This window comes from Gadus macrocephalus, chromosome 7 (assembly GCF_031168955.1).
Source record: "Gadus macrocephalus chromosome 7, ASM3116895v1".
In the NCBI taxonomy this organism is placed as follows: Eukaryota; Metazoa; Chordata; class Actinopteri; order Gadiformes; family Gadidae; genus Gadus; species Gadus macrocephalus.
In genome coordinates, this window is record NC_082388.1 from 11,356,235 (window position 1) to 11,369,648 (window position 13,414).

Consider the following 13,414-nt stretch of genomic DNA (forward strand, 5'->3'; position numbering starts at 1 on the left):
TACATCCATCCGACCATGCAGCCATCCATCGATACATCGACCCTTCCATCCATCTATCTATAATGATACCGTGGCTTCAGATTCAGAGTTACACACCACTCTTTGCCAGATCAGGAGTGTGCGACCGCGTCCTTCCTCCCCACAACCTCCTCACCCGGCCCAGCCCGCCATCAGCGCCACAGCCACTCGCCATCGCTACGTGCGCTCGACGAGGAGCGTCACCAAGCACTGCTCGCCGTGCGAGTTGACGTTGGCGGGGAACTCGGCCATCTTTTTTTGGGGGGCCGAGGTCCTCCGCGGCACCCATTGAGGGTTAGGGTGCCAGCGTTTTCCACCCGTCGAATGAACGGGCTGACGGAGCTGGTCGTTAGACACACAGCGCCTGATGGGTCCAGAGGAGCTGAGGGGTTGAGGGGCGTCTCCTCTCCCCTCCGACTGATAACCGTCTCTACGGTCCACTGTCTTCTCTCCAGGCTGTCACACGACCCCAGCCGTGGCACGCCGTGGCACGCCGTGGCACGCCTCGCACGCAACGTCGGGTGTGCTTGGCATGTGTGCATGCATCAGGGGCTGCGTGGTCGGCTCTCTGTCGTGTGCGAGGAGCCACAGAGATGAGATAGCATGTACCCATCAGCTCAAGGAGGCATATTGTATTTATAGATTTTCATATTGTTGGTGTGCGTCTACCAATACTAGTACTGCTACTACTATTACTGCTACTACTACTAATACTACTACCGCTTATATTACTTCCGCTTCTACTCATACTATGGCTAATTCTACTACTACTACTACTACTTTTACGGCTACTACGACTACTATATATCTTGTCTTGGGGACAACCATGAATTATTATTAATAATTTATTTGAGTGGTATGATGAATATATATTTACCAGTGTGTGGGGACATCCATGTATATTATTAATAATTTCAATAATATATATTATACTGTGCAAGGACATATATGTAATTTTATTGTATAATAATAATAATAATAATAATAATAATAATAATAATAATAATAATAATAATACAAATAATCTAGTGTGTGCAGACATCCTTGATTAATGGTAATAATCATGCATCAATAATAATCGTATAACATATGTTCTAGTATAAGGGGACATTCGTAGATTCATGTTACAGTATTAGCGTATTAACAATAACAATGGTATTTGCGTTCCAGTATGCGGGGACATCCATGGGCAGTTCTTCGACCTCATGAAGCTGTTTGAGGTGGGGGGCTCACCAGCCACCACGCGCTACCTCTTCCTGGGAGACTACGTGGACCGCGGCTACTTCAGCATCGAGGTACGATAACACACTCTGGGGCTACACCGCTACGGTTTGAGGGCTAACTAGTGGACTGCATGGACTGCATTTATACAGCACTTTCCTAACCAGTGGGCACTCAAAGCGCTTTACAATATAAATTTCACACATACATTCACACATTCACACACCGACGGCGGTGTCAACCGTGCAAGGCCACAGCCAGCTGGTCGTGAGCAGTCAGGGTGAGGCGTATACCTCAGGGAAACCTCGACCCTCCGAGCCGGGATTCGAACTAGCAACCTTCCGGTTACCAGCCAACCCGCGGCACCTCCTGAGCCACATCTCGCCCCCACTAGTGCGCTAACCATGCAAACCAGATTGAGTCCAGCCTTACAAACCCAGTGTGTCGTTACTGAGCTGTGCATAAAGGAACACATGCTCATGTTAAAACAAAAACAAATCTGGAAATTCATTAATTCAGCCGGATGAGTTTAAATAAAATGGAAATCAAAGCACATTGTTCCGTCTCGCTCCACCGGTAGAGCAAGGCATTAAAACTGCCATTGTATGGGGTTTGATTCCCACTGGGTATACTCATTTGAAGACACTCATGAAAAAGTGCCTATGAAACACTGTTTATGTATCTAAGGCACCGTCAATACATGCTGGTGACAGTCCTTGAGCAAGATAAATCATCACAAACAAACGAAATCATGCATAGGAGAAATCATGGACGGTAGTAATAATTCAAGACATGCGTGTCAGTGTAGTGTTCAGCAGGAACTGTTCCCCGAGCTGTCAACATTTTAGTAGAAAGCCATTAGACTAAACATAATGAATATTTTAAGATTTGATCGAGCATGTTACATTATTTATTTAATTTCTGCTTTCATTCAAATGCTTTGATAGCATTTGAATGATGAGGATTTATGTGATATTTTTACATTTGCTTTTGCATGTGTGTCTGTTGTCTTAATATGCAAACTAACCCTTTGTATTTGTATTTTCTTTCTTTCTTTTCAGTGTGTGTTATACCTTTGGTCGCTGAAAATCCTTTATCCAAAGACGTTATTTCTACTGAGAGGCAACCATGAATGTAGACATTTGACAGAATACTTCACCTTCAAACAAGAATGTGAGTAACACACGTTGTCAAGCTTGTGATAGCTTGTAATAGCTTGTGATAGCTTCCTCTGTTTCAAGACCCCGGATGACAACGACGTGTGTACATCTTTATAAATAGTTTTATACATAAAGGAGAGATTCTTCTGAGCTGGAGAGCAGCTAGGAACCACAGCGGGGAATATCACTCTGAATCATGTTTCCTGGTTCACTTCCTGTCCTTTATTATTTAGCTTTCCTCCTTGTTTTGTTTACTCCTGTCTCTTTTTCCTCTCTCCTCTCCTCCTTTATGTCCTCCTTTCTCTCCTCGTTTCAACTCTCCATTTGCTTTTTGTCGCTCTTCTCCTACCTTTTTTGCCTCTTTTCTCCTCCACTCTCCCACTTTATCCATCTCTCCTTTCCTCCATCTTCTCTCCCTCTTTTCCATCCTCTCCTCTCACCACTACCATGTCCTCTCCTCCATTCTCTCATCTCTCCTCATTTTTCTCCTCCTCTCCTCCTCCTCTCCTCCCTTCTCTCCTCCCTCCTCTCCTCCACCCCCTCCTCCACCCTCTCCTCCCTCCTCTCCTCCACTCTCTCCTCCCTCCTCTCCTCCCTCCTCGCCTCCTCCACTCTCTCCTCCCCCCTCTCCTCCCTCCTCTCCTCCCCTCTCCTCCTCTGGTCGTGTCTCCTCCCCCCTCTCCTCCCTCCTCTCCTCCCCTCTCCTCCTCTGGTCGTGTCTCCTGCCCCCTCTCCTCCTCTGGTCGTGTGTCTCCTCCCTCATCTCCTCCCCGCTCCTCCTCTGGTCGTGTCTCCTCCCCCCTATCCTCCCCTCTCCTCCTCTGGTAGTGTCTCCTCCCCCCTCTCCTCCCTCATCTCCTCCCCTCTCCTCCTCTGGTCGTGTCCCGTGCGATGCGGTTTTCTCACACTGCTGTGGATTGTATCCAGAACTGGCTACTCTGTATTTCAGTTCGACTATTACACGTGGGTTTGTAAAAAGAGATGAAAAGAGGAAAACAGTACATATGGTTAGGATGTTCATCAAATATGAATAGCCCAGGTCAGTCTTTACCCTTTAACGCCATGAGCTTTGAAAGATACGTGTAATAAGAAAAGACAGGAGAGAGGAGAGTAGGTCAGCTCACAGGAAACACAATCAGGACATTATCGCTCCTCAAAAGAAGGTCGCCTGGTAAAACTCACTCCACACAGCAGCTAAATGTAGCCCCGCTCCGACGTTAGGATGAAAGGGTGAATTCACCCCTCTGCCTCCTCTTACCTCTCCTGTACACCTCAGACTCAATGGCAAAGTAGAAATCATTTAAAGTAAGGAATCCTATTTGTCTTGGTTGACACAGTATGAGATAATGCATCAATGAACAGTTTTCAAAGTCGTGTTGTTGGTGGTGCAGGATAGTTTCAGAGTTATGGTGTTTGACTTTTGTGATGGTGTTTGACCCAGTTGAAAGGTTCTTGGTGCAATTCCCAACGTCCACAGTCTGCATTCCTGAGCAAGATGCCCTTACCCCCTACCTGCTCACGATTGTAATAAAAGTAACAACATAATGTTTTGTGTGATACATAACGGTTAATTCATGGATTGAACTAACAGCTAGGGTGCTATTACGGCGCTGGTGTAACATCATGGGGTACAGGTATTAGCAGTACAAGATCTAGCAGGCCAGATCCGCTTTAGACTTCACTCCTTGACAGAAGTGTTGGATGTGTGTTCCCCTGGACATTTCTGCCCCCTCCCTGCCGCAGGTAAGATTAAGTACTCGGAGCAGGTGTACGACGCCTGCATGGATGCGTTCGACTGCCTGCCCCTGGCCGCGCTCATGAACCAGCAGTTCCTGTGCGTGCACGGAGGCCTCTCACCTGAGATACACACCCTAGACGACATCAAGAAGGTCGGTGTGTTTGTTAAATGAGTGCTTGTGAAATGTGTCTGACGTCAAATGGATGTAACCCTTTACCTGCCTCTGCCGTCAATGAATTTACAACACAAACGTTAAAGGTGACATATCATACCACCAGGTCTTGGTGTGATTAGCCGTTACGAGACGTTTTGAAACTCTGCCTCTTCTGACGTTCCAAGTGGGCGTGTCCACCTAAATGTATGCTGGATAAATCAGTCTACCAGCCTACCCAGTGGACTGTAGCAAACGTTGCTCCTCTATCCATCATACATCTAGGTGGACACATGTCGATTTTCAAAACGGCTACTAATGGGTGATCAGACCCACACCTGGTGGTATAATATGTCCCCTTTAAGGCAATGACCAGAAATGTTACTAGGTCTTGAGCAGGCAAATTGCAGGTGCAGATCCATGACCCCATGCAGGAAATGTTCGGGAACATTTGCTCTCAATCCTAAGCCCCTTTAATGTCGGTGTCTCTGAACAGAGCGTACATTTGTATGCTGAGCCTTTAACCAAACCAACCCCCTACCATTCCCCCTCTCTGTGTGTAGCTGGACAGGTTTAAGGAGCCCCCTGCCTTCGGCCCCATGTGCGACCTGCTGTGGTCGGACCCGTTGGAGGACTACGGCAACGAGAAGACCCAAGACTTCTTCACACACAACTCAGTCCGCGGCTGCTCCTACTTCTACAGGTGAGATCCGTCGTCACATGGTGTTCACACCGTCTTCACACCCTCCTCACACCCTCTTCACACCATCGTCGCCTTGTCCTCACCCACACCTGGTTCTCCCCTCGGGGTCCGTCCGTCTTAATCAAAGTTTCATCAGGAGTTCTAGTCACCGGAAAGTTTCCGGTTTGATAAAATGAATGGATTGATAGATGGATATATAGATAGATGGATGGATTAATGGATGATAGATTGGTAATAGATGGATGGATGGATGGAGGATTAGATAGATAGATAGATAGATAGATAGATAGATAGATAGATAGATAGATAGATAGATAGATAGATAGATAGATAGATAGATAGATAGATAGATAGATAGATAGATAGATAGATAGATAGATAGATAGATAGATAGATAGATAGATAGATAGATAGATAGATAGATAGATTGATAGATAGATAGATAGATAGATAGAGAGATAGAGAGATAGAGAGATAGAGAGAGAGAGAGAGAGAGAGAGAGAGAGAGAGAGAGAGAGAGAGAGAGAGGTCACTTTGGTACATTTCTCAGATCAGAATTGAAATTTGCAAAGCAGTAAGTGCATTTCTCAAAACAATGCGTTCAAATAGCAAAACACCATGGATTACCTGCAAAAGCCAGTCTCTTGCTCAAAATCCTTAGTTCATCTCTGAAAAGTAAATATCTGTTTCAATGAACATGTCAGTGCCATCAGAATGACAAGTCCTTGTGTCATTGTCTACGGATAAGACAGTCAAATTGCTTAGTCATGTTGTTAACATAACAGTGTACTCTGGAGGGATGTTCTGATGTAAACTATGGCTAAAGTTTTGAAGACAATTATTGTCAATTGTAAGTTACACCTTAGTGTATGTGGGAGATTGATTGCAAGAGAACTTTGACTGTTTGTACTGTAATTTTTTGACAGGCCATGTCATTGCTAGAAATGTGAACATAGTTCATAGTTCATAGTTCAGTTCTGTACATGCATTGCTGTAGGAATTACAGTGCAGTCATCCTACAACTCCTGAAGGATGCAGTTCCTGTCTGTTGGGCCACAAATTCTCAGACAATGTAACATTGTGTTGTGCTCCAGCTATACTTGCCAGTTCATGGTTCAGGAGATGCACCTTTGAGCTATTCCAGTACTGGTTGATCGTTGGTTGATCTAACACTTCACACATTTCCCTTCTTTAGAGAAAGTCAAGATTCACGTGGTAACAATTGGCCAATTCAGGACATATTTATAAAAAAAGAACAAAAAAAAGAGTCTAATGCCAGTGTATAGAAATGTATAGAAAATATACTTGACATATTGTGACAACTTGTTCAACCATTTTGCATGTAAAGACTTATGCAATGAACTAATACCTAAATGTTGTGGGGGTGAGACTATTCCATAGAGACCATTACAATACATTTTGATCAATATGACATAAGCAATTGATAATGTAGGAAAGAGCAGAGAATTGTACATAATCATGTGCATGGATGTACCAAAGCATTTGCAACGTGTTCAAATAAATGAGAAACTGTTTTTTTCATGTGCACAAGTGACACAATGATTTGAAGATTGAACAGGTAGTTTTGAGAATTTCAATTCTGATCTGAGAAATGAACCAAAGCGACTGAGAAAAACTGTAATGGATGATAGCTGGGTGATAGATGGATGGCTGGATGGATAGTTTTGTCCAAACTTTTGATGCGGTATCTCCTTTGGTACATCCATGCACATGATTATGTACAATTCTCTGCTCTTTCCTACATTATCAATTGCTTATGTCATTTGAGAATTTCAATTCTGATCTGAGAAATGAACCAAAGCGACTGAGAAAAACTGTAATGGATGATAGCTGGGTGATAAATGGATGGCTGGATGGATAGTTTTGTCCAAACTTTTGATGCGGTATCTCCTTCATTAAGTTGCTTGCTGGTGGGAATGTCCTGACCTATATAACCACATGTGGGAACACACACACACACACACACACACACACACACACACACACACACACACACACACACACACACACACTGTTCTACACACCCACACACACACACACACACACACATTCACATCCGCACACACAGTGGGCACTTAACACATCATTATGGGTGCATTCCCCAAAGTAATAGATAAAAGTGGCCGCAAAACTAGGTTGGCATCTCTATATAAGTACAATCACTGCAGTGCCACAGTACTTATACTGCAGTAGGTCATACTACGTAACGCAGTACTTATACTGCAGTAGGTCTCAGTATATTAGATAATGCAGTACTATTACTGCAGAAGCTTATACTACAGAATGCAGTACTATTACTGCAATACACAGTACTTTCGTGGCAAGAGGAAATACTCCGTAATGCAGTGCTAATACTACATACCAAAGTGCTATTACTGCCGTAGATCATACTATATAGCACAGTACTATCAATGCAAAAGGTCATCCTACCTAACACAGTACTATTACTGCAGTAGTTCATACTATATAACACAATACTATCAATAAAGCAGGCAATACTACATAAACAGTACTATCAATGCAGTAGTCCATACTACATAGCACTGTACTACCAATGCAGTACACTAGGTCATACTACATAACATACTGCCAATGCAGTACAATAGGTCATTCTGCATAACAAAGTACTGTCAATGCAGTAGGTCATACTGCATAACGCAAAACTATAGCTGCAGTACACAGTACTTTCACCTTAGTAGGCAACAGTACGTAAAACAACACTGTCCCTGCAGTACACGGATGTATAACCACAGTAGGTCGAGCTCCACCACATGCACACTGCAGTACACGGTACTATCTCTGCAGTACACAGTACTATTCCCGCAGCGGGTCATACTGTATAACAGAGTATTCTCTTGAAAGCTACAGAGCCCGATAGCTCTGCTGGCGTTCATCCAGTTTGGCTAGTCATAGACCATCATATTTTAACACATTCCCTCTCAGCGTTTAAAATTCACGTTCAGGCCGGTTGAGTTGTTATGTAAGCAGCGGAGAAAGCGTTTTGTAATAACTTTAGCGTTACTGTATTCTCTGGCTACCGCAGGATGCTTCAGGCCTGTGGAGAATATACTGTGTGTAGGTTCTGCTATGATTTCTTATGTCTTTCATTATTTCTTCCTTTTGGTTTCCTTTTTCCTTTGTGTCTTTCTTTCTTTATTTCTTTGCTACCTTCCTTGGAAATCATACTGCAGCATTTCTCAGTAAAAAATTGCCTGTAACCAAACAACATCATTTGTAATATCGCAATGAACATTCACAATAACTAACAAGACAGCCGCTCACCATATTTCGGGGAAATGGTTACAGCAGTACAGCTTTCAATATTGTCATAACATCACATCCATTCAATGATTCCCACAGAGTCAGAGTATCATGCACTGCTCTAAGAATACCAAACCTTTCCTCACCCTCGGTCTCACCCTCTTCCTTGTCTTTCCCTCGCTCTCCCTCTCCCTCTCCCTCTCTATCTCTCTGTGTGGGTGTATCTCACTGACAACATTTACATCAACACAAATTACTCTGAAAGAGCTTTGATCATCAATATATTTGATGATATATATTACCCGTTCATGAATCCAGCACTTTAATCACCTACACCATATAAAACAATAGTCAAAATCAACATTACTAACCATGTCATGATGACACCATCATCCAATGGGCTTGTAGGGAATCGTCATGTGACCTCTTGTTTTAGTTCTAATAGGAAGAGGCAGTATGCCGTACAGCGTCACAAGGGCGAGAGCGTTGTCTCGGCAGGCAGCACAGGGCGGGTCGAGTTGTTTTTCTCCCAGCGTAAACCCCCCAGCGCCTGAATATTTAAAAGCTCTTGTGAAACTTTGATGTGACTGGGTGGCACTGACTCCAAGGAAGGGAAGGGGGAGGGGCATGTTGCAGGATAGGACAGAATGGAAGGGAGGGTCAAAGTAAAGCGTTGCACGATAGCTTTTGTTTAATGTCTAAGGGAGCACATTTAATATTATATGATACAAATAAGGAGAGGCTTTTATTCAAAGTGAATTTTTTATTTAGAGACATTGAGGTGCAAGTAGGAGTTAAGGGGCGCCTTTGCACATGAAGGACATCGGGAATCGAACTTGGTAGCTTCCGGCTGGGAGTCGAAAAGCCAAAACACTGCACCATCCTGCCCCCATTCCATTCACTAATGTTCAGGAATCATTACGAAAAAATACTTATTCGTCCAGTCATATTCGACGAGCAGCCAGCCAATGGGAAGGGCGTATTCACCCAGGAAAAAGTCCAACCAAGGCTGTCTGAACCAATGGCGTCCTCTGTCCCCACAGCTACCCGGCGGTCTGTGAGTTTCTGCAGAGCAACAACTTGTTATCAGTGATCCGCGCGCATGAGGCCCAGGATGCTGGGTAGGTCCACGCGCACACACACACACACACACACACACACACACACACACACACACACACACACACACACACACACACACACACACACACACACACACACACTTACACACACACACGCACTTACACACATGCATTCACAAACACACATGCGCACACACAGACACAATCTCTCACGCATATACACGCTAACACGGACACACATACATGCACACAAACACACACAAACACACTAACCCACATATCAGCACGCTAACACACTTACAGTCACACGTACACACACACACAAACACACACACATGCACACTAACACGTACACATTGACACACACTCTAACACACACTTAGACATAGCGACTCAATAATTGCACAGTAGAATAAAAGTCTATGAAAAGTAAATGTGTCCTGACAATATTTCATCTCGCTATCCAATTGTAAATTTTATAACAAAAACATGAATCCCATTGCTAACCGTGTGTCCAAAACAAAGAAGGCCTCATATTCACGCCTGTAATATTCCATCTCTGTATAAAAGATAAATCATAATAACTGTGAATTGAATATAATAATTGTGAATTATACAATGATAACATGAACCAATAACGGCAAGCTGGTGACTGGATGAAAAGCATGAATATAAATCTTATATATCTATATATGTTGTTGTGATGGTAGTTACCGGATGTACCGCAAGAGCCAGACGACTGGCTTCCCTTCACTCATCACCATCTTCTCCGCTCCCAACTACCTGGATGTTTACAACAACAAAGGTCAGACACACTCTGTTTGTGCTGTACTCTTTGGATTGTAGAGCAAAACATAGAATCGTTAACTCTGCTCTTATTATGCATTTTTATAATTGATTTATACACCTGTTACACTCCCTTGTCCTTATCGTGCTTTTCTGATGTACCACAACCTTAGACAGCATTGTATTATTTATTATAATTATTATAAATGATCGTAGAAGCAGCCAGTTGGAGTAGTAACAGTGTAGGCCCTCATAGTCATTGCAGCCTGGTTGTCGTCAGGAGCTACAAAGCAATCTCTTCAAACAAACGTCTGTTCCAGTTACATTTGATTGTGTTGAGTCCGGTTCCGTTTTGTCCGGTTCTGTGGCTGTGTCCTGGTTTCCATGGAGATGTGGATGGTGAGCGTGGGTGGGGGCTGTCGGGATCGCTGACTGTGCATGTGGCTTAATATCTCTCGATATAACGGCGTCATCCTGGACTTACTGGCGCCATCTGGTGGCGATTCGTTTGCAAATTGTACACTATTGCTCGTCTAGGGCCTCCTATTATACGTGTTAAAAAACAAAATAATATTTTAGAATGAAAATGTGTGATAAATCTTTTACATATAACTGTGTTGTACATATATATATTATATATAATGTTTGTTTTCACTGTCCGTCCCCTGCTCTCTCTGTAGCCGCTGTTCTCAAGTACGAGAACAACGTAATGAACATCAGACAGTTCAACTGCTCCCCGCATCCCTATTGGCTGCCCAACTTCATGGACGTCTTCACTTGGTCCCTCCCCTTTGTTGGAGAGAAAGGTATAGATTACCACTGAATCCATCAATCATTTGATAGTGTTTTCAGATAAAACAATGAAGTTACCAATGAGCCAAGACTCAACTCAAATTCTAGTTTTGTAATTAACTGAAACAGAGAAAGCTACAGGATATTTGCATTTATGAAGCAACAAACTAGCTAATTTTTACCGGACAGGATTGCACATATGATTTAAAGAGAAAAAGACCTGTGTGACAGCGACCTAACTTGTGTGTGTGTGTGTGTCCTTCAGTCACAGAGATGCTGGTCAACGTGTTGAGTATCTGCTCCGACGACGAGCTCATGAACGACGAGGAGGAGATCTTCGACGGTAAGTGTCGAGGAAAAACTCATCCTGATAATAATATCCCAAATGCTACAGACCTTGTTCACATTGCTACGAGCTGATTCACCCGGCCTTTGTATAAATGAAACTTGCACCTTAAAAATGCTCCCTTCCTCTCCAATGAAGGGTTTCATGTTAGTTAGCATTCACAGCTGTGCATTTATATTTAGTGGACTTTGCTGACGCTTTTATCCAAATAATCCATTCATTCACACATAGGGCAGAGGCAACCACGCAGGGTGACAGCAAGCGGGTCAGGAGCAGTGAGGGTTAGGCAGTTACGGTCACAAGTCAACCCGCTCTACCTCCTGAGCTACTGCCGCCCAACAACGCAATAAAGTTAACTATAGCAACGAAGTCCGATACTGAGACCATGCCAATCTCCTGACTTCTTTATCTTGTCGATTCCTTTGGTTGTCTTGCACTCTGCCAGACAACACTGCCCCTGATGTGAAAGGTTCCCAGTAAGAATCATGTACATCCATTGTCTCGCTGAGGGTGCTCAGTAAATACTGCCTCAGTGTCTTCCATGGCCATTGAATCAAATACTTTGTTGTTAAGAAGTGTCAATTGGTTCTTTGACACTAACTTACTTATTACTACAATAAATCATTTTGCATCAGTAAAAACTTAACTCAAACTCCTTAATACTCAAACGTGCTATGATGTGTTGTGTTGTGCTGTGATGTGCTGTGTTTTGTGGAGATTTGTTGTGTTGTGATGTGTTGTGATGGGGTTGTGATGTGTTTCTATGTTATGATATGTTGCTATGGGTTCTGATGTGTTGTGTTGTGTTGTGATGTGTTGTGTTATGATATGTTATGATATGTTGTGATGTGCTATGATGTGTTGTGATGTGTTGTGATGGGGTTGTGATGGGTTTCCATGTAATGAAATGTTGCTATGGGTTGTGATGTGTTTCTACGCTATGATATGTTGTGATGGGTTAGGATGCATGCATAGTGATGTTATGCTAATTGTTTTGCAGCAAACGCCGCCGCAGCCCGCAAGGAGGTGATCAAGAATAAGATCCGAGCCATCGGGAAGATGGCCAAGATGTTCTCTGTGCTCAGGTGAGAGAGACAGAGAGGAACAGAGAGAGGGAAAGAGAGAATGAGTTGGTGTGCTTGTTTGTTGTGTGTGTGCCTGTGCAGCAGGTCTGTGTGTTCGGGTTCGGGTCAGGCTGTCGTAGTTGGGCTTAGGTCATGTTTTCGAATTTATCATGGTGGTATTGGTGCAGCTGACTGTGTGTGCTTGCATTCATGCGTTATTTCTGTGTTTTTGTGTGTGTGTTTGTGTTTGTGTGTGTGTGTGTGTGTGTGTGTGTGTGTGTGTGTGTGTGGCTGGTGTGTGCACACGTGTGTGTGTGTGTGTGTGTGTGTGTGTGTGTGTGTGTGTGTGTGTGTGTGTGTGTGTGTGTGTGTGTGTGTGTGTGTGTGTGTGTGTTGTGTGTGTGTGTGTGTGTGTGTGTGTGTGTGTGTGTGTGTGTGTGTGTGTGTCTGCATGTGTGTGTGTGTGTGTGTGTGTGTGTGTGTGTGTGTGTGTGTGTGTGTGTGTGTGTGTGTGTGTGTGTGTGTGTGTGTGTGTGTGTGTGTGTGTGTGTGTGTGTGTGTGTTGCCTGTGCTTGCGTGTATGTATGTGTGTATGTTGCAGTACGGGTACTGAGTCCATCACTGTGGTTGTTTTGTTCCAGGGAGGAGAGTGAGAACGTGCTGACCCTGAAGGGCCTGACGCCCACTGGCATGCTGCCCAGCGGTGTCCTCGCTGGGGGGGCACAGACCCTGCAGAGCGGTGAGACACCACCACCACCACCATCACCTCCACCTCCAGAACATGTCCCTTATATACAGTCTGTATACAAGGGGTTAGGGGTTAGAGCTGCTGCACAGCCACAACCACCACCGCTTATACACAGCACTCCTTTCTGTGTCTCTACCTCGCTCGCCCTCTACCTCTCCCTCTCTTTGTCTCTAGCTCTCTGACCGGCTGTCTGTGTCAATTCAGTACAAGTCGATGAATTTCCCCAGTAAAAATCGACAGGCAATGCTCTCTGCCTCCATTCCTCTAGCTCTCTAGCCAAAACGGAGTACAATTAATATTTTCACATTTAGTGAGCATAGTGT

The 13,414-nt window shown here is 44.0% G+C and overlaps 1 protein-coding gene across 1 annotated transcript in view; it reads left to right on the forward strand.

The window, feature by feature from the left end:
- The window catches only part of LOC132461547 (protein phosphatase 3 catalytic subunit alpha-like), a 23,105-nt gene that overhangs the window by 6,152 nt on the left and 3,539 nt on the right, over nt 1-13,414 (forward strand). Inside the window, 10 exon segments of the mRNA XM_060056713.1 lie at nt 1,189-1,313; nt 2,301-2,412; nt 4,143-4,288; nt 4,852-4,991; nt 9,317-9,394; nt 10,066-10,160; nt 10,822-10,947; nt 11,199-11,276; nt 12,280-12,364; nt 12,985-13,082. Coding sequence (XP_059912696.1) covers nt 1,189-1,313; nt 2,301-2,412; nt 4,143-4,288; nt 4,852-4,991; nt 9,317-9,394; nt 10,066-10,160; nt 10,822-10,947; nt 11,199-11,276; nt 12,280-12,364; nt 12,985-13,082 — 1,083 coding nt within the window.